At 37.8% G+C, this 22,500-nt stretch overlaps 1 protein-coding gene across 3 annotated transcripts in view; it reads right to left on the reverse strand.

The window, feature by feature from the left end:
* LOC137985387 (disco-interacting protein 2 homolog C-like) overlaps positions 1-22,500 on the reverse strand; it is a 59,867-nt gene that overhangs the window by 22,980 nt on the left and 14,387 nt on the right. For all 3 annotated transcript variants that reach the window (XM_068832996.1, XM_068832994.1, XM_068832997.1), the window contains 20 exons: positions 21,864-22,007; positions 21,432-21,725; positions 20,576-20,628; positions 18,061-18,121; positions 16,436-16,509; positions 16,001-16,124; positions 15,058-15,152; positions 13,298-13,408; positions 11,838-11,961; positions 10,305-10,408; positions 9,382-9,484; positions 8,111-8,175; positions 7,267-7,360; positions 6,807-6,926; positions 6,053-6,167; positions 4,971-5,110; positions 3,998-4,134; positions 2,191-2,280; positions 1,468-1,595; positions 326-410 (listed from right to left, as the gene is read on the reverse strand). In XM_068832996.1, coding sequence (XP_068689097.1) covers positions 326-410; positions 1,468-1,595; positions 2,191-2,280; positions 3,998-4,134; positions 4,971-5,110; positions 6,053-6,167; positions 6,807-6,926; positions 7,267-7,360; positions 8,111-8,175; positions 9,382-9,484; positions 10,305-10,408; positions 11,838-11,961; positions 13,298-13,408; positions 15,058-15,152; positions 16,001-16,124; positions 16,436-16,509; positions 18,061-18,121; positions 20,576-20,628; positions 21,432-21,725; positions 21,864-22,007 — 2,261 coding nt within the window. The remainder of the gene's footprint in view (positions 1-325; positions 411-1,467; positions 1,596-2,190; positions 2,281-3,997; positions 4,135-4,970; positions 5,111-6,052; positions 6,168-6,806; positions 6,927-7,266; positions 7,361-8,110; positions 8,176-9,381; positions 9,485-10,304; positions 10,409-11,837; positions 11,962-13,297; positions 13,409-15,057; positions 15,153-16,000; positions 16,125-16,435; positions 16,510-18,060; positions 18,122-20,575; positions 20,629-21,431; positions 21,726-21,863; positions 22,008-22,500) is intronic.

Below are 22,500 nucleotides of genomic sequence, written 5' to 3' on the forward strand. Positions count from 1 at the left end.
ATCGCTACATAATATAAGCAGTAGCGAAAGGAAGGTCTGATTTTTCAGAATTTCCTTTCATAACTGTGATAATCTCAACGTCTTGACAAACTGACTCCTAGGAGAGAGACTTCACAGATTTTGCTCTGTCTAACGCCAGACAATTTAGGACGATAATTTAGGACAATTAATTTTACAGATGGTTTAGGAGTCAATGGCTTAACATGCTTCTTTTCCCACTTCAACTTGTGAGGCAGTCATTTGGTTCGCATTCGCAACTTCTCAATACTCCTGCACCTGTCCCATAAAGAACACTCCAATAATGGTTCAGTCTCTTTTTACCAACCTCTTCTTCCGTGCACTGTGGCCTCTGCTCAGCGACGACAACTATTCTGTCATCTTTAAGAACAGTTGTTGAGAAAATAGCAATTCTGGAGGAAAAAGGACAAGAATTTAAAGAGTGTACTGATGCCACGCTGGCAATGTGACCTAAACCTAGGTTTCTAAGATGAGCCTAGAATGCTCAGAGTTTAAGGAGGCTTTAACCGGTTTTCAAACCAATTCTCTAGAGGGGATTCACTGCTAGACTGCGAACGCAGACGTATATAAGCGCTTAAAGACACAAATTTGAAAAGAATTTTTGTTTGGAAATGAGGGCAGTAGGTCTACTTAACAAAACGACAAAAGAAAGTAAAGGTGGTCGCTTTCGTAGTAGAGTTTTCATTTCTGACGCTAGAGCTACCCGAGCTGTTGGGGGTACGTACTGTATTGATTTTTGGCCCTAACCCCCTATAGGAGCGAAATGATGTTGTGGTTTTGGCTTGCTTGGAGGAAATGAAGAGACGACGACAGTTTTCTGTTCTTCTCGATTAACAACAAAGCCGTCAAAGATGTACATTTCCTGGACCGTTGATTCACACTCTAGATAGCAGACGAGTTGCAACAGTCGAAAAATTACAACAATAACTCAAACATAAATTTTGTGTTGCAGTCGACCATCTCGTCGACCTCGCTGATGTGGAATGTGAGAGCGCGCAACCTAGTCCTTTAACTATTGGAGAGTAATGTGAAGTGCTAGTTTTCTATCCATGTAAACCATGTGAGCGTTAGCCCTACTAATAGGATTGGGCCCACGCAAGGACAGAGAAAACTCTAACTAGGGACTGGGTGGAAACCGAACCCACGACCCTCGGGCCAGATCACCGCCGCTCCGCCGACTGAGCTACAAGACCAAACGAGAGCAGGTCGTAGGAATTGGAGATGACAATTTCATGGCAATGGATATGTACAAGTACAAGGAACGGTTACGTTTTCGCAAACGTTGGCCGTGTAGCACTTTTATTTCAACAGAATTAACTATTGAAGGGTAATGTGAAGTGCTAGTTTTCTACCTCTGTAAACCATGTGAGTGTTGAAATATAAGTGCTACACGGCAAACGTATGCGAAAACGTAACCCATCCATAGCCCTATAGCGTTTAATGACTGACCTGCCTCTGTAGACAAATTTAATTGGATCCACAGCCAGGATGGTGGCTTTTAAGTCATCACAGTTATGTCTTCTACCACTCACTTTGATTATGCCATCTGCTGTACCACACACAAACACCAGTCCACCCTAGAGCGAAAGTAAAAGAAAAATGACAACTTGTAGGACATCATCCGATCAAGTAAAACATCCAGGATACAAAAAAAGCGAGTCTCTCTGATATGAAAGCTATTATTGCAAAACTCACATTTTCACGTGAAAGAAGAAATAAAAGGGATCGATGCATGCCAGGAAGTGCATGACAACCGGGGGGGGGGGGGGGGAGGGGGGGGAAGGGGGGGGAAGGGGGTATGTAACATAAACCTTGTGGGGGAACTTGTACCCAAAAGAATTTCAAAACCACCCTTGAGATAACCTTCAACATTATTGTTAGGCTCACACCCCAGGTAAGAAAAAAAGCTTTAATCCAAGTGTGAGTAATATTAGTTGTATTATCGTTTTTCTCTTTTCTTTTATATTTATATATTTTGCATCTTTTTTTCATTGAGAAGTAGGAAACAGACGGCTATTTTTTCCACATCGCCTCTCTTGGTAGCTGCCGCTCGTGGTTGCCATAGCAACTTAACTGGGACTCCAAAACAAATCTGTGACCATTTTATTGCATTCCTACCGTACCGGTATTTTTGTTGAGTGTAAATTAAATTAAATGAAAACTGTTTCTTACAGGTCCTAAGAATCCCAGTAAACCAGTTCGAACAAAGTCACTGAGTGGATACTGTTCAAATGGTGCTCCGTCATCTAATGTTGGTTGTAACTAGAACGACAAAAAGTAATTTAAAAAAACAGCAAAATTAAATGGTTCTAGTAAGTGTGAATGAATGAATGAATGAAAGGGGGTGGGGGGGGGGGGGGTGGTGAAAAAATGACTGACTGAATAACTAGCAAAGGATTTTGTCAGACAACAACCACAACAGCAACAACAAATAGGCATTCTATAAGTTCACGATAGGTCTACACAAGGAGAATTCGAACATAGCCAAACAAGCAGTCAAACGACCTCCTACGCACGCTATTGGCTTCATTACCTCTCTGCAAAGGAAACCGGATCTTTGGATCAGTGACGAGTGAAAACGAACAAAGATCGACAAGGCGTGGGGTACGTTTGCCCGATAGTTAATCATCAACAAGGGAACACGAGAGAAGATCAGCAAGAAGATCGGTCCATTAGCGTAACTATGGTTCCTGCGCACTACAGGCAGCCCACTACAAAAACTACAATACCAATCCAAAATGGAATTGGCCATTTTCGAGTTCATGTCTGCCTCCTCTTTAAGGCGAGTCTAATTGCGAAGCTTTTCTTATGAAAATTAGTTTCATTCATATGTAAAGTAGAACTAATTACCATCACAAAAACTTCGCATTTAGACTCGCTTTGAAGAGAAGGCAGACATGAACTTGGAAATGGCGTATTACAAACACAGACTACCTGCAAATAGTGTGGCTAATCGGGGCAGTTACTATGAAGACATGTCACCTACATGCTTTATATTTGCGTTAGAGAAAAATTAAATCAATCACAGAAGCTAAAGGATAAAGATAGGATAACAAGAATAGGGGGAATCAAGTGAAGCTATGATCCTCGCAGTTATGAACGCAATTTTTGCAAACATTGCGTTCATAACTGCGAGGATCGATATCATAGCTTCACTTCACTTCATATCCGCAGTTCATATATGATCCATTTCATATATCATTTCATCCGTGTTAATAAGGGGAATGGTAATCTCACCAATGTTTTTGGAATATTTGGAATAAAAATCCAATCAATATTCTCTTGAATAGATCTGTATTTCGGGAGATGTATCAGACGTCCTGGTATATTGTCCGGACATAATTAAATGCAGTTCAACATATATTGTTGCCCCAATGCAGTTTGTTGTAAGGTTAAAGTCAAGCAAGTAAAATTCACAGATGGTCATTTTCCAGAATTGAATGCACTCGCAATGTTTGGTATATCTCCAATTAGTGCTCCAGCGCTAAATCGACTAGACACTTAAATAAAATTCCTATCCTTTCCTTTTCCTTTCACCTAAGCCGCAATGAGGTGGCAATGAAATGATCTTTGAGTATTGCAAGACGGGTTGGATAACCCTCAGCCATGTGAAGTCGATACTCAAATTGTCTCCAGAGGGCAACTCCCACAAAAACCACTTACGTTAGCTCTACGTGTAGTATGGAAATGGACAGTCTTATAAAAGGAAAGCCAAACGATTTCCAATCCTTCACTTAAACAAAAAAAAAGTGCACTATTACATGCAGCTGCGATTTGGAGATCATTGCCCGGTTCGTGTATTTGATTAATTTGTTAGTCATAGTTTTGCTTCAACCACGTAAAGACGAGAAGCTCACTGTTGCTTCCGTTACTCAACGTTACTCATACGTTAGACTAAACTCAAAAGTCCCGCTTGCCAAGTCTGGTACAATCAACATAACTATTTTAATTGAAGGTGGAAGGCAAATTAACCAGTTACCTTGAACGTGTAATTTGTTTTGCCCGCGAGTCCCCAGTATGCACTCCCTGTGGCTCCACTTGATATGCACAGTTCACCAACCTCGTCACTTTTACACAAGTATGGTGGACCGTCCACTCTCACAACACCTATCTTGGCTTCAAGGGTAATGAAAGAGAAACGAAAAGAAAAAAAAAAAACGATATTAACAACGGAGAGAAAAGCAACAACGACAATGAGAACTCAACAACAGAATAGGTAATAATCATAAAGAATGGCTTTGCAAGCAGAGAATGTGCATTATACACTCCATAGATTATAGGTTTAAGAATGTATGCAATTTTTTTTTCTCAATTTTAACAGTGAAGAACTTCATATAACCTTAAATTTTTGGATGTAGAGTAATTGCAATAACATTACTTCACACTTAGCTCTAAAGCCCTCACTGTGATTCTTACATTGCCTTCTTCAAACTCTTAAACAGGGGAGGTCTCAAGTTATCAATTTCTGGCATGCCCAGCTATACGATCTAGGTAACATATTACAATTCTCCCCCAAATCGAAAATGAAGAAAAAAGATCCAAATTTACATGTAAACAAATTTCTTGAAGTTTATCATCTTTAATGAACTTTAAGGCCTGTTTAAACGGTTTCAGCATTTGACCAACACTCGTTCAACTAAAGTTCAATGGATGTTGGGCAAATGTTGGACGTAAAAACAAAGTTGTGCGGAGGCCGTTCAAACGGTTCTAACATTGCGCCAAAAAAGCAACCAACACTTTCGTGAAATTTGATTGCGAGGAACTAAGAAAGAGAAACCAGTCTCTCTCGTCCAGATAAACCATGCCATATTGACTCTTGCGGCCTGATGTGAGAATGCGTGTGTTAGGAATGAAAGAGTAATCTAAAATCTCTATAATGCAATTTCTGCCCGTAAGTACATGCACGATGAAAACAAAGGAGACCTATTGAGAGAGGAGTCTATGCTATGTACCTCCTGGAAGCACAATGCCGCAATCCTGCAGAGTCAAAGAGGTGAGGGATCCTTCTTTGTCAACCCGCACCACTCCATGACTCAGTCCCGATAACGACAACACACCACGACCAGTGGCAGTTGTACCTGGTTTGCCAGGTCTGCAAAATGGAACAAAGAAACATAACTAAAGAGAGCGTGCAAGCCTTAAAACCACAACACACAAGTTAATGAAGAACAAGTAACTGTGTAAACCCTTTCAATCCCAAGAGTGATGGATAAATATTTTCTCCTTGCAAGATCAGTACATTATCAAGCAGACAGGTGATGAGAATAAAGAAATTAATAACTAAGGGATTTTTGTTCAAATAATTTTTTAAAATTATCATCAAATTCCCCGAAGTGATGATAAAAGGATTTACAACAGTCAGTGAGGAGAATTGACATTTAGAACTAGTGAGTAGCTGAGTCACAGATCACATGACAAAAAGCTGCAGTCATGAATGGCTAACAAACGAGATGTCAGCCATTTTCATTTTCAATGGCAATAGGACATTTGCAGGATGACCCCATTTAACTACAAGTCCAAGAATCCTACAGGTTTTGCTTGTCTCATGCTAATTTGAGCAATTGTCATTTTTACCCCGCTGGGAATACAAAATTTAAATAAGAAAAGAAAAACAAACTGTATTCTGGTAGTTGTAGTAGTAAAATGGCACTATTGTGAAAGTTGCCTATTTGACCTTTACTACCTCGTTTGATGAATCCAAATTTTCGTGCTTTAAACGCAATGTTTGATAAGTAGGCAAAATAGGCTGTATTCATAAATGGCAGCTAAGTAATTATTCTTTTGTCTTTAGACTCTATGCTAATCATTGTCACTAGCCTCATTAGCACAAACAAATTCAAAAGAATTCTTGCTCCAAATTGAGAAGTGAGGCTTGTGAGGATGTTTAGCACAAAGAAAAAAGAATTTCTTGGCTGCCATTTATGACTAAGGTCTATAGGGAAGTCTTTGAAGGAACAAAAATTCGACACCTTATGGAAAAATGAACACCTTATTTACGAATTTAAAGGATAACTGTCGTAGTGATCACATTTACCTTCTTAATGAGATTGTCATGGTCTCTGTTGAGCTGGCACAAGGACACAGTGCCTCCGGTTTGAGACCCTTAGCCTCAAATGCACTAAGAAATGAGTCACATGCTGATAGTGACCCTGTGCAAAACAAAATGAAATTTTCAATCTATGTGCACATGTATAAGTTCAGAAGAGAAAAATTAGATGATCGATTCATACCACAACGTCAACGACTTATTTAAAGCTTCTGGAACCATAGTCCAACATGAAAATAGTAAGTATTCCAGTGAGACTGGGGGTTCCGTCTCTTTAATTAAGTAACTTACCAACTGGTACTATGTTCTTTTTGCCTTTGCTGAGCTGACAAGTATGGGAAAAGAGACCTCTGCTATGGGTCAAAACTCACTTTGATCCAACCGCCATTCACAATCAAACCGCATGCCCCAATATCTATTTGCTGACTGCGACTTGAGCTCGCTGTGTAATTTCCGCTGTTGTTAAGTGAGCCCACACAACATGAAATATCACGTGAGGATTTGGTCTCTAAGTAAACCCTGCGCATGCTCAACACTGAAAATATTTAGCAGCTTGCGCAGCTACAACAAGTTGCAAAAATAGTGGAGACACTTCTCCCTCTTGGGGCGTTATTAATTTACCTATTATCTCTCACACTGCACACTGCAATGTTAAATACATTGTAATTATATAATTATTAAAATTATATAACTACGGTGTGTGACATTCTTCTGTAATAATAATATTATTATCGAGACTTACATGGATTAGCTCTATCAGCCAGTAACAACATTCTGATGGTAGTAAGATTGATATCTTTCACATCTTTGCTTGCGTGCAGTGACCAATGAAGGTCCCTTGAGCTAACCAATGCACATGTTGCTAAAGAATGGGGGGCAGTTCAGAAGTGACAAGTCAATGGATTACAGTAACACAACTGGTAATAATAATTCAAATGGGTCAAGTTGGGTGGTTATAGAGATTTTTGTCTTCTGATAATGACCACCTCATGCAAAATAATTACAGTATCCGCAAAAATGGAGCTTGCTTTTGGATAATAATTATGTTGAACTGTACATACTTTACACATTCGTATAGTGTTCAAATTGAAAACTGTGTATTACAGTACCTAGCTTATTTCCTCACGGTGTACAAAAAGTCACCTATAAAGCAGTCGTTGTTCTATTATCATAAAGTCATTATAATCATCACTGTCATTTACCTCTGTGTTTCGTTACCACCTGCAGCCACATGGCTGGAAAATTTTTCAGGACAGATGGTGGAACGTAAATTACATGCATGCCATTCATGACACTCTGAAGGAAACAAGGCGCACATCATAATAAGTAATAAAATATTGAAGCTCTCAAAGAATATAGGCAATTTGCCACTTGATGAGGTCTCAAAGACCACCATCACTGAAAGTAACATTAATACAGACAGTATGCCGGTCTTTTGCCATCTCAAAAAATTTTAACAAGCTTGTGTCATGAGATGGAGCCATTGGTTTAAAGTCCTGCTAGGACTAGAGTCCACCCAGACGTATAATTATCTAAAGAAAGTGGGTGTTGATCCAGCAGGAGCTACAGAAAGCGACACAAGGGTTGAGATACTTAACCCTTTTGAGAAAATATTATAATTAATGTTGGACAACTTTCCATCTAACCCCCTCCCCCCCTCCCCAAAACATTTTTTTATTGCCAAGACTTCCTTTTTTTGTCACTAACATTAAATGGGGGAGGGGAGGAAGTGCAAGTGGTAAAAATGTAATAATACAAAGAAGAATTACTGGTCTCTTTAGCAGTGTCTTAAATACTTTTGTCGATCATTATAGAGTCAAAATATTACTTCAGGATTTAAAGATGAATAATGAAAATTGTTAAGGTCACCAAGATTACTCTTTGATCAAGTTGACAGCACAGAAAATACCATTAAACACACTAACATTGCACAGAGCAGTGTGTCAATTGAATGATTCAAGCCATCGTTACACTAATATTAGAAGTGCTAGTGATGATGATCAAGACATTCTTAACTTCCAGTGTTGTACATGTATGTGTACTTACTGTTAACACCGAATGCCACAATCCCACTTCCCTTTTTGGATCAAGAACGCTGATCATTATTTCACCTTAAAGAAAAGAGAAAAGTCAACAGTCAAACTGCAACAAGTGCAATCACATGAAACTAAAGTTAAATGCAATTTTAACAGATACAGTATGTAGCACCATTGTGTCTACAGTGGTCAGCAGTTTTTTGTATATCCTATGGTGCAAGAGGATTCCTGAAGCTTGTGAGTTAGTTGATAGGTGTATTATTAAATTTTTATAGTGTATGAATTAAGTTTGTAACACTGCAGCAATGAGGAAAGACTTGCAGTATGCCCAGAAATGCAGATACAGTGATTAGATGCAAACAAAATTTTGACATCCAACAAGAAGTGTCTCTTTAAGTCTAAGCATTTGCCACCCGTTTCTAGCAATAAGGTAAGCGTAAGGGTTAGCGTTATGTATTGTTGATGGTAAATGCAGACCAGGACCAATGTTCAGGCAACACTTTGTGACATTAGTTGTTCGTATTCCCATACCCAAGTGATATTGGAGTTGGGGAGAGCAGCAAGGGGACATTTTGTGACCCTTATCGAAATCACTGTGCATCTATAATTATTACCAGCGAGGGGATGTAGCAGGGTGGCCAGAAGACAGTACAGGATAGTATACATGTTGGACCCCTGGAAGTGAGACTAATAACAGATTTTACTCTGTCTAACACCAGGCCCCAGTTGTTCGAAGGGTCGATAGCGCTATCCACTGGATAACTCAATTGGTTTTGCTATTGTTTATTCGCTGGATAGTGATTTATCCAGTGGATAGCATTATCCACCTTTTGAGCAACCGAGGCCAGATGATTATTTTTACTCATCGACTGGGGGCATCCTAGGGCCTTTGAGGTGTCAGTGGGTTAATAAGTTAACAACAAAAGGTGGTGGTGGCGTTAGGGCGCATGCCTTGAGATCTAGAGATCCGGGGTTCAAGACCCGCTCTGACCACTTGTTGCATTTGATCCTGGTAGTCCCTGGTTCAACTTTCCAGCTGCACTTGTAAATAGCCAACTGGTTTGCCTCCGGCCAGTTGGGATTCTTAACAATTGTTGTTGTTCTGTTCCATCGTTTCGTTGTGTTTCATTGGCCCTGAAAAGCCCCCATGGGGAGCGGTCACTTCAGTATGTATGTATGTGGTATTTAGCTAATGATTTCATGAATGAGTCAGAGCATTCAGCAAATCAGTGCACAGGGCCTTTTGAACACATGGTACATGACTGTTATGCATAAATTTACCTTCAGTGTAGGAACAGGCCTGACTTAGAACTTGAGTGTGAAGATTCATACTCATCCTTGTAACAGTGACACCCATTACTGCTCCATCCTTGCCTACAGTGGACTGATCATAAGAAAGTACTGTTAATATGGTTGACATGTCTGATGTACACAAGCTTAGTCTGGTCGGTCATTGCTGTTGACCTTCCGTCTGGAAGGTGTAGTCACTGTGTAAATTTGTTGTACCCTTTATTGTTGCATTTGAGACACATATAAGGAGTGAAAAGAGTTTAAAATACATCAGGTAGGCTTCATTCTTTAAGTGAGTGCAAACCTGACTTCCCCTTGTCAAATCATTTTTCCTGAAAGTCGACCCCCTTCAGTTTGTGTGTACTGGACAATCCTCTCTTTAACTGTAACATATATGTACATGAAAGCCATGTCTATACTCCAGGCCATACTCAGCTTGGTTTGCTTATTATCAGCAACGATTTTAGAGACAATTAAATGTCCAACTGCTTCCCCATCCATCACCACATTTTTCATTTGGGGGCCCTGTCTTGGCATGGTTGTGAAAGTAGCACTTTGCCCTATACCAATGTGTTCCAGGCTTAATTCCTTGAATGTGGCTTTGTTTTCAGTTTTTAAGCAGTGATTTTCCAAATTAGCGATCTGATTTGCATTACTGTGTGAGATGCAAAACTTGTTTTCATTGTTTTTAACAACATCAACATCCAATGCTATTCTTAAGCCCTGGTGAATAGTTCACTTGATTCTGTGTTCCTAGAGCAGGTTTCCATGAAAATATTAGACTCTGAGCATGGTGTGTGCATGGCATCACAAGAGAGGTCACTGCAGGAAAGATAACTTGACTTCATTAGAATTTACTGGTAGAATACATGTCTACAAAATATGATTTTAATGGTTAACAATGATCACAAAACCTCTATGTAGGCAGGTGAGCTTCTGTCCAAATTTGAGGGTGGTTGCCAGTCTTTTGGGTGTCTGTTAAGATTTGCTGTAACAAACCATTGCAACTTGGGCCAGCCTATCGTGATGACAGAACAGAAAGATCAAATGTAATAAATCTGAAATAAAGTAAATCGTTGTTAAACCTTGCTCTGCAAGTCAATCATTTGGCTTAACAAAGGCAACTGCAACCTTGGCAACAGTCAATGTACATGTACACTGTACATTACTTGTACAAGGTATTGTCAAGATTGTCATAAAAGAAGGGATTAAAAATTTAAAGGACAAATAATTTAACCATAACATTACTATTAAAAGTGCCTATCACCTCAACACACTTTTCCACTTTATTTATTTGCCGTTATCATCCAAATTTCACTTTTTTATTGAAAGATGGGAAAAGTGGTCATACTTTGATCCATAACCAGACAATGAGGGGGGATGGGTTCAATACCTGCATGTTTGACGTCACAAATTAAGTTGCATCGCTGTTTTCAGAGAACTATCTCAATGCAAAGCAGTCTGTGATGTCAACCAGGTATTGAATCCATTCCTCATCATTACTCAGTTTTGGATCAAAGTATGACTTTCAAAGCCAATAAAAAAGGTGACATTTCAATCAAAAGGTTCTAAAGACAACAATGTATTTGGGACCAGTTCAAAGAAAAAATGAAGTGGAAAATTGTACTGAGGTGTTAGGCACTTTTATTAAATTAAAGGCTAGCAGCATTGGGGATGAGGTAACATAATACAATTTTACTCACAGTAGTAATAACAATTACAATTATTTATAACAATAATAATAATAATTTATATCGCTTTGACGATCCATACGATGTTTTTGAAATTCATATTTAATCAATACATGTTTCGGATGAAACATCATCCATCGTCAGTTGACAAATGAGAAATAAACTAAAGTTGAGCAATAAATAGTGTAACAAAGTGAGATATAACATGAATAATTAAGGATGAAGGCGAGAACAGAATAAAAACACCCAACCACGAAACAAAACAGAAAAACCAAAGTGTTTAGGCTAAGAAAAGAAACTAATTAGTATGAAAGGGATAAATTAAGATGTTTGACTTGGGAATTTAAAGATGGCTGCTCCCAAAGGATATGCATGGCTTCTTTGATTTTCAATTGGAAACGTGTGGAAGCAGAGTCGAGGATTTTAAAACAGTCTTCTGAACACCGGGAGCGACAATTTTCAGAACCTCTCAAGTGCTTAAATGTCTGGGAATGTTTGTCGGAGGCGAGATGTTCACGGATGCGAGTGGCAAAATGTCTATTGGTTTCACCAATATAACAGGCATTACAGCCTGCACATGAAAACTTGTAAATGACTCGCGATCGTAAACCCGCAGGGATAGGATCCTTCGCCCCAAACCAACTCCTAATTTTAAACGGGGTGAACACCAACTTAATTTCCAGGTCGCTGCAAAATTTGTTGACTGATAGTAAATTTTTATGAACAGCCAGATGACACATACGTGTAGGAGCCTACCTTTAAATGTGCAGACATGACCTGTGTCATCTTTTGGTAGAGTTTTCAAACAAGCATCAGAGGTAAGTGCCCAAGATACACCACAGCTACCAAGGAGAAATCCAATCTGTTGACAGCCAGGGTACTGTAAAAAGAAAAGGAAAATCAGCTCTAAAATCAATAAAGGATAATGTACATGTAGAACACAGAGCTCTCTGCATGAAAAAAAAATTATTATGATCTAATATGTACATGTAGGATAAAAATAATTCTTAATTAACACAGTAATAATAATAATAATAATAATAATAATATCTCCAAAAGGTAAGAACTATAAATTTACGAGCAATATAGATATTTCTCTGTTTAAAACTGTTTTAAAACTTCCAAATAAATAAATAAATAAATAAATAAATAAATAATAATAATAATAATAATAACAATAATAATAATCATATTCATATTATGAACGTGGCTCAGCATGGTCTGTACTTTTATCAACAATGATATTCGTAATCACAGTGGTCAAAATATTGTGGACTCAGAGGTCTGCCCACAAAATTTGATTTGTTTTTACTGCAACGTCAGATGATAAATTTTAACTCTTTGATGACGACCAGTTCAGTCGGTGAAAGACTTGTAAGTAATGCTGCCAATATTCACACCATGGCAAGACAACTTCGATTATACTTCATGAATACTTATAAATCTCATTAATAATTCAGAAGAAATGTTTTGTTACTCAATATCTGTACATGTATACCTGATACAAATTTTTCATCATTTACATAAATCTTTCTTTCGATTTTCCCTGTTACGGACGTTCGCACCCATTGCTACTGCGCATCTTTTCGCACATGTCACGCACACGTCATGCATTGTAGACCACGCAGGTAAACACGATGCTTAAGGCGCAAAAATTTTCCACAAGAATGGAACATGAAAGTAAGTGGCATCATGGGATAGCTTTGGACCCAGGTCTTCTCGGAAGTGTCACGCAATGGCGTGACAGTGCGAATAGACAATCGCTTTGAGAACTTCGCAGCGATTTTACTCTCTTGAATGCTCGGTGACCCCCATAGTTATGTTGAACTGTGTACGTTTACCTGATCTAAATTTCACTCATATAGCTTTTTTATTGCTGACAGTTGTAAGCTAAGATTGTCTTAAAGTAACGCAATCTTCTAAAAATGCACCTCATGATCTCGAAAACGAGCATGGTAAAAGTAGATCATTACCTTTCTGCGTGGCAAGTTTAAAAAAAATCTGTATGTGGGAACGTTTTGGGCGCGAACGTCCTTAAAAAGTCTTGAATCACCAAAAATACCAAGTGTACACTAACAGTTAAATGCTGACGTTTAATAAGTCATAATATTATTATACATGTGCAATATTCGTGTCAGATTTGTATCACACTTACAAACTTGAGGTGTAAATGTAATAAAGATATGCTGCTCATATTGTATAATTATATTACTAACATCTTTGCTTGCTGGTGGTTCTATGGGAACAGGTATAATTCCAGCGATAAGACATCCATAGAAACTTGTCATAAAATTGATAGGATCATCAACTTGATAGACTAAGGCAACCTGCAAACAAAAATAATCAACATTATTGGAAAACCACTAAACATGACTCTACATGTACAAAGGTCTAAGTCCTAAGCTTGATTACAACTGACTGTTCATTATTCTGACATCACAGTCTCAGTTGTGGGTCACCTCATTTTTCCCACCTTGTGCTACATTGTGTTTTGCCATTCAAAACTTAGTTAACTACAGTGTACATGTACCAACACTAACCACTATTAAAAGTAAAACATTTATTTAAAAACAAAGCCAGAGATTTTTTCCAGGCTGGAGGTTGTCTGGCTTGCTTGGTACAAGAGAGTAACAAAGCTGGCATTAATTTGTCCAACCTACTGAGAGGTACAGTGTATGATCCTATTCCTTCAATGACATAAAGAACTAATTAAAAATACATTGCCAAAGTTCTTTAAAAACTACAATGAAAAGTAGTTTACGACAATCATCATCGAAGGAATACAATGTAGGTCATGCCTCTCACCCCCTCAGCCATGGGACAAATGATTGCCGGCATCTTTCTCTTACATATCCTATAAAATCTAGATGCTCGGGAAGCAGGGGGGCAGGGGTGGCGCAGTGGTGAGAGCACTCGCCTTCCACCAATGATCGATTCCCGGATTCTATGCCATATGTGGGTTGAGTTTGTTGGTTCTCTACTCTGCTTCAGCTGAGAGGTTTTTCCCTGGGTACTCTGGTTTTCCCCTCTCCTCAAAAACCAACATTTGCAGGCATAGCTCAGTTGGCTAGTGCGTGGCTTTCAGAGGGGTCCCCAGTTCGATCCTCGGTGACTTCAACGTCTGTTTCCACTTCCCTTTGATCCGTGTAGCTATAGCTTTAAATATCCGTGAAACGGAGCACTGACAGAGGGAGGGGGTAAAAGGTGCACCCTCGGCTTCCATTGATACCAGTTTCGTATCTGAAGGAACTACCGATGTTAAATAAATTGACTTTGACTTTACTTTACTTTATTTTATATATAACTGTTGCTTAAAGTACAAATCTTGAGGTTAGGTGTACTTTAAGCACGCAGTGTTTTTGAGCCTTGGATGGAAACCACAAGAAGATGTTAACTTGTCTTGACACCACCTTGTTTATATTGCTACATGTAAGTATCTTTTCCAGTTTTTGTCTGCAGCTCAACAACATTGTGTGCTTACGCTCCCTAATGTTACATACATTTTTTCATGTTTAAGTGTCAGGCTTTGTGTGAATCACAGTTGCAAAATTTAACTTGGCAGGGAACGACATGACTGGCTATTAGAGAGAATTTCAATCAAGTGTTATAAAACCAAAACCAAAGTAATTACTTTGGCCAATCAAAAAGGACGGAGACAATCCAGTAAACCACTCAAAACTCGAAGTAATTACATGTAGCACACACAAAGGGCGAAAAATGTGCATGCGCAAGGCACAATTGGTTTTGGTTTCACTTCTGATTCGTTGAAAATGTGGCACGAGAACTTTGAACCACTCACTGAGTGAAGTAATCATAAACCAAAGCAATTCGCGAAATTACATGTACTTTCGACACTCAACTGAAAACCGCTCTATACAGTGTACTGTTACAGTACCCGTACATGTAGGTAACGTGTTCAAACTTCATGCATACATACATGTACATTCCATTAACCATTGTGAATATTGCAACTTACTCTATCTCCAGTCATAATCGATGTTCCCTCTTTGTGACTGCCAACCTTATTCAGCAAAGCATATGCAAGTTTCATCGATCTAGACAGGAGTTTACCTGTAAAATGATGCAACAACCATCAAACTTGCAGTTATGCCACAAGTATCATTACGGACACTTGTAATTGTTGAATCGGTTTTTACAGGCTAAAATAAGGCAAGGCTAAAAAATTCTGTTCTAAAGAACTATTTGGGGAAAGAAAAAAGGAAAAAAACACCTGTCAAGTTTAGAATAAGAGATGTAATTTCTGTGGACAATTAAGTTTCATGCAAGAAAAAAATTAATTACATTTATACCACATTTTAGAAACATACAAGTCATGTGCACGTAAATGTGTAAAAATTTAAAAAGATAACTTCTTACATTGTGATTTTTTTCATTTCATCATATTTTGTAGATTGTAAGAAGTGCAAATGATTCATGTCTTAAAAAATAGGGTTCACTGATGATCTAAACGAGTAAAATCGATGTGATGTTGCGAAGCTCTTGGGGTAATTGTGCTGTAACAAGAGTAGATGAAAGCAAAACAGATATAAACAGTTTGCGAAGATCAGGTTGGTTCCCAGGGTCCTCTCCTCGGTGTCTTGTTTTCATGTCGTCCACAACAATAATCAATTGGTTGGGTCAATCTGATTATTTCCGATGATTGATAATAAAATCTCAGCTGATTACCATCACTACCTGTAGTGCACAATGTGATTCCTGTAGAGCGCAACGCGAATGGAGTCTTACGCAGGGGTGGTAACTTACTCTTTAGAAGTACTACATGTAGTAAGTCCAATCAATTAACCCTTCCCTCATACACATATAATTTTTATGACATATTTTACTTTCTACTACAGTGTATGTCTACTCTTTGATGAGTCCGACCTCTTATTTCACATGTCAAGGCTTACTAAACTCACCATAAGTGAGAGTGATGGAGGTTTTCCCATGACTGTCCACCACTGAAAAGCAGGAAACCTTTGGTGACTTGGACGCAAACCTACTCACTGATTCCTCTAAATTTTTTGGCAGCTCTTCAGAAACCTGTTGGGCATCAACAAAAATTAATACAGTAATAATAAATTAAATAATTATATAAGTGGCAACAAGGTTGATTGTAAGATCTACATATACATTTGCACCTGTACATCTTTAAGCTGAGAGATTCAAAAGTATCAAAACTCACAGTTCCAGGTAAGTCTCACATGAGTTTAGATTTTTACAACATGCAAGAGTGCAAAAACTACAACACATTAATTAATTACAAATTTACATGTAAAATAATAATATTTATTATTTTTCAGATATCACCATCACAGATACATGTACAATTATTACACTATTTTTTACCATACCTCAAGTGATTCTCCAATGACAGGTCGTAATGTTTGGCCCTCAGGATGTGGGGCATTTGGATCTGGTTTGGTAGCTACAGAGACATAATCATGCAACAATGGAAATCACTTATTAAAACTACATCATTCTACAACATGTACTAGCTGTGTTTGCACAAAGGAGATTAAAAAAACTGATTGTTCTCTGACATTTATTTTTCATTCTGAGAATAAACCTCAGAGGCTAAATTTCCCTTTCTGAGTCTTCTGTTTCCAATTTTTTTTCAGTTGCAGTCTTCCAAAATTAATGATATTATGAAAATCGATCATATACAGTGTATTAACCCTGATTTCTTGAATTATTAAATGTCTTCGTTATCTATTATTTTACCAAGAATTATGACCAATTGTTATCAAAATTATTGCTTGGATTTTGTCGCCATGGACCCCTGGACCCAGGGGTACCCATGGACCTCAGGGGACCCCTGGGGACCCCAGGGGACCCCAGGGGTACCCATGGACCCCTGAGATGGAGACAACGAAGTCAATAATAACCCTTTATGCCTAAACAGGCCAGACTTAATATTTTACTCTGTCTAACACCAGATGATTTTACTTGTCAATGGGGAACCCCTGGGAGTCAATGGGATAGTTATAATTGCTATGTGCATTTGGCATCATGACCAATATGAACATAATTAGGAGAAATGACTGAAAGAAAGGACTGGTCACTTCATTAGCAACCTTTGAAATAATAATTATTAAAATAAAAAGCAAAGGTTCAAAATGATTTTTGTTAAAGTAAAGTAAAGTAAAGTAAAGTAGACCTTATTTAACGTCGATAACTCGTAACAGTAACTTTTAATCACTGACAAACCTGAGGTCGACGGTGCGCTCATTTTACTGCCCCCTCTCCATCAGTGCTCCGTTTTACGGGTATTTAAAGCTACTTAGCTACACGGAAAGGAAAGGAGTCGAAACAAGGATGCGAGATCCCGGAATCGAACTCAGGACCTCTTGCACCAAGGCCGCGCACTAACCGACTGTGTCATCCTTGCTCCTCGACAAATTTGTTGAGAAAGTTGAGGCTACATGTACCTGAAGCCTTTTGTCCCGCTTTCTTTCCATAATGTTGTTCTTTTAAGGACGGTGCCTGCTATTGTTATTGCGCATATGTTCTGCGCATCTCAAGATACTTGGGTTCCCTATCGGTGATGCTTACTACATTGTAGTACAGCCTGGATATTTTTGCACGGTTTAAAACTATCCGGAGGAAGAAGATCTTAGTAAGTATTCTTAGTATCCAAAAAGAAAATTGGGATAACCATGCATTTGAGAGATTTTGAGAGATACATGTAATTAAGCTTCAATTTGAGAAAGAACATCATACATTGCTTTGTATTTTAAAGCTTCTTACAAATATTATTCATGAATTATCTTTGAAAAATGCGTGGTTACCCCCAATTTTCTTTTTGGATTTCAATAACACTTGTTAAGATCTACATTTCCTGCATAATCACACACCGGGGCAAAAATATCTTCAATTAGTAGGAACTGCCCTTAAATTGTTCAAAACAATTTACCGAAACTAGGAAAACATAAAATTTTGAGAACTCAATCCTACAATGATATATTAATACTGTTACCTTCAACGAGTTCGTCGTCATTTTCTGTATAAAACTGTTCCAGTGGCTTTCGTTTCGGTCTCTAGAAAACAAATACAAGTAATGATTATCCACTTTTAATGTACAAGTAGAATGATACAAGTACATCAACTATCTTTCATTTAATTTATCTAAATTGAATCCAGTCAACCCAAAGCCAGCAAAATATAATTGCTACAGTTACAGTACTTGTACCATGCAAAAGTAAGTTGACAGTGTTGACTCAAAACTCCATCCACGATCCTCGATGTTTTCGAGAATCGAAAAACGAGTTTCGAGGATCGTGCTTTGAGATTAGAGAATTGAGGATCCAGGATCAAGTTTTGAGACCCTTGAAATTTTTTTCGAGGATCTCAATCAGGGCTTTCTTCACCTAAGAGTTTCAAAAATTCTCAAAACTCGTACTGAACTCGTACTCGTACATGGTACTGTAGTTGTAACAGTAAGTTGCTCCATGTACATGGTATATTTAGACTTGCATGCTGCAAGCTCCATGTACCTGAAAATAACCAATACATTTTACTGCGCACATTAAAAAATACAGTACCTTTTGTTCACTTCAACACGAATAGTTCATGTTCCCAGTGAAGAACATGTAAAGATACTCATTTGAAGAATTATTTTTTTCCTTCGTCTTTTTCAATGAATCAAAAAAGAGAACAAGTGCGCGCTCAAGTATGTCAGACTTCAAAAGAAAAATTAATACCCTTTTGTGTATTGTTGAATGATCTACATGCACATACACATTGCCTGGAGAACAAAATACATGTACAGTACTGTGCAAAAAGAATGCAAACGAATTTCGCTACTTTTCGGCACTTTTCGACGAAATATAACGCAATTTCGGGCGAAACGAATTTTTGTGCGAACTTCCTCGAATTTTCGAAATGCCTATTGTTTCAGTAAAAGTGAAAATTCGTGTAACTTTTGCAACGGCCCCCCGAATTTTCGAGCGAAATTTCGTTGCGATATAACGAAATTTTCAGTGCTTGTCGAAAATTCGCAGTGAGCATTTGCCTTTTACATTTAAGTTGACGTTTGAAAAAGGCCCATCGAAGCCTTCATAAGTGATCACCCCAGGAATTTGCGAGAGCCGATTTTCACATTAAAGCGACCAAAATTTAATATAAACAATCGAGGGTGGTCGCCAACGAGAGCTTTCAGCAAAAGTCTGTGGGATTTTTAAATTATTATTGATGGTAGAAAAGATTACGTTCGGGAATGCACCTATTAAAAACTGGAAACTTCTTTCTTCGTTTACCGGAATGGTCGCTTATTTGTTGACTTATTTGTTGAATGGTAAACGACTTTATTTTTTCTTTGCGTGATACTTGCGTGACTTGAACAGTTTCATTCACGTCGTGTTTACACGTAAGGTTGAGAGAAGAGTACAGTTGTTGATTCCATTGATTCATTAAAATGCGAAACGCTAACCGACACATTTTCAAGATTACGATATTTCGATTAGGTTCTTGAATTTTCGTTTCAGTACGTATGAACTCCAACTGAAATTTCGTTGTCAGATTAGCGAATTTTCGTCCTGTGTTCGAACTTTCGTGCGGCTCAGCATTTCGGCCGAAAAATCACACTTCTTCCTCCGAAATTTCAACAAAATTTTGCCGAAATTTCGAGAGAACAATAACCGAATTTCAATGAAATTCGTTTGCATTCTTTTTGCACAGTACTGTATCAGTGAAAGTCTTTACTGATTTATGGTGCCAAAAATGATTATTTCTGCATACAGAGAAAATGTATGATTGCTAGTATACATGTAATGGTGATCTTGAAACTAATTTAAGTTTTACATGTCGAATCAGGGCTTTAAATTGCGACCAAAATGCGACTGAATTACTTGATTTCCCCTTCGCTCTTTCAAAAAAAAAATTAGGGTTAGCAGTTGCCACTTTGCTGCTACTTTTGGTAAAACAAATAACGAAATAACAAAATATTATTAATTTTTGTTTCTTGTCATGAATTTTCTTTCAATCTGAAGATAGCGCAATAACTGTAGCATAATTTAACTCCATTCCTTCAATATCATTTGCCATTTTCAGCAGTTTCTTTACACACAAGTATTGTGGGCTCATATTTAGATTTGCTAGACCACTGACAACAAAATCCAGCAAGGCAAATTTTGCAACTAACATTTGCAAAGTTGTGACTAAATTTTCGTATCTTGTCGCAAAATTGTGACTGGATTTTTTTGTTAATTTCAAGCCGTAGCCTGCATGTACATGTACATGTATAATTATGAACTGTACGCTGCAATTCAATTTTTTCCTGGTTCAAAATAATTTTTAAAACCAGTTCAATTTTGATTTTCCTTCGTTTGAGATTATGATAATGAATATTAGACAAAGAAATCAAATTGGAACTGGTTTGAAAAAGTTTAAGCCAAGAAAAAATTTGAACCTCAAAATAATTTAAACACTTAAGTTTGCAGGGAACTCTAACCTTAAAAACTTGAGAGATGGAGTCGTGTGATCGAGCGGCTTACCTTTAATGTGTTTAGAAGTTGCTGAATTTTGCTGGACACTCGACTGCTTGTTACTACAATGAATCAGAATTTAAAGACAAGTGAAAGGCATATTAACATTGTAATAAGCAAAAAGCATAAGACATTAAAAGTCAGAGTATCGTGTAAATGTACACACTAAAGGTGCGTCTGACTGACCCTATTCCAAAATAAGAATACTGAACGTGGAGTGATGATGAAAAACGGTGTGTCTGACGATTTGAAGCAACAAGGATCTAATAAAGATTATCATGTTTAAAATAGCATTTTAGTAGGTGTTTGACAATTTTAATGTGAATCTCTGTAAAATGAAGGATTTCTAACTTTTATTCCATGTACTTTACTCCTATTCAGGGATAATGGTCGAACGAACACACCCTAGGTGATAATGGTGTTTCAATCTGATTTGATTTGCCATCACCTAACAAGCATCCTTCACTCCCTATCATGTTATATAATGTGTGATACACATACAAACCAAAACAAAAATGGCCAGCCTACACTGTACATGTACATGTACATGCAGATACAAGTTTGACCAGGATATTTCAGAATTAGAAATCTTAAGAGTGCAAGAATTAAGAAGTAGCAATTAAATAGCCTTTTAATAGTTTCTTCTCAAAAGTTGGGACTGTTTGTTAAGATCACATTGAATATTATAATTACATGTAGTGTGTATGCGTACATAATGTAGAATATTATATTAAAACAATAATAATATATTGAATAGAAAATGTTTTTAATCTTGGTAAATACATGTAGTATTTTACTTGTCAATGGATCTTCTTGTTTTGCCAGACGGTGAGTACAAATAGACCTTTCACTTTTACATCATTACCTGATGCCTCCTCGTCCTCAGCCTCTACCGTCCTTACTGATGACATGTGCATTACGCGACTTCCTGTAGGATCACCAGGAATGGGGGTTTGTCTTGTCAAGTCTGGGGGAGGGGTGACTACTGGAAAACTGCCAGAGCTGTATCGATTTTGAAAGATCATACTACTGTCAGGAGGAGGCAAAGGAAATTCTTCAGAACCCACTCGAACAATGGAATTCCGAGAGCCAATTGAACCTGGTGGTGTGTAGTCACTTGGCGGGAAGTTTCCTATTGAATCTTGTGAGGAGATGGACCCTAAAAGTTGTATCAGATTAACATCAGTTATATCCGACTCACCATTTGTTAACTTACATATGGAAATGTACACGTAGAAAATGCACTGCCAACAAAGCATGCAAGAATATTGGGTGCATCTGTACAGTAATGTTGTACCTCCTTGAAGTTGTAGCTGTGTTGATCCATTTTCCATTGGTTTACGTTTCATAAGGGACTGTCTCTTAAAAGGGGCAGGCATGTCAGGATCTTGTGTTGTTAATCTTTTGGCTAAGGCAGCCTGCAGTGCTTCTGACCTTTGCACTGCAGAATAAAAGAACAATCAGAAATAAGTACGACACCTTGTACTGCTTGGAAAAAAAGGGTTTGAACTCAGAAGTCATATGAAAACTTGATAAAGTAAGATGGTTCAGGCGAGAGTAGTCCAGTGAGAGGTACAGTGCGTTTTCAGTGCCAGTGTTCACTTTAGCAATTCAAACATTCAGTTTGGCAATCCCACCCTTCAGATTGGAAATTTAAACCCTCCATTTGGCAAATCCAACCGTCAGACTCAGTTCTTCAATTCAAACCTTCAAAATTCAAACATGCATGCCATTCAAACTTTCAATTTGACAATTAAAATACTCAATTGAATTAAGGTTTGAATTACCAAAATGAATGTTTGAATCGTTTAATTTCCAAACCGAAGGTTTGAATAGCTAATAAAATTGAATGTTTGAATTGCCAAATACACATTTGAATTTTGACACTAAAAATGCACCATAGAGAATACTTGACTTCAAGGATAACTTTTGCA

This window comes from Montipora foliosa, chromosome 14 (assembly GCF_036669935.1).
Source record: "Montipora foliosa isolate CH-2021 chromosome 14, ASM3666993v2, whole genome shotgun sequence".
NCBI lineage: Eukaryota > Metazoa > Cnidaria > Anthozoa > Scleractinia > Acroporidae > Montipora > Montipora foliosa.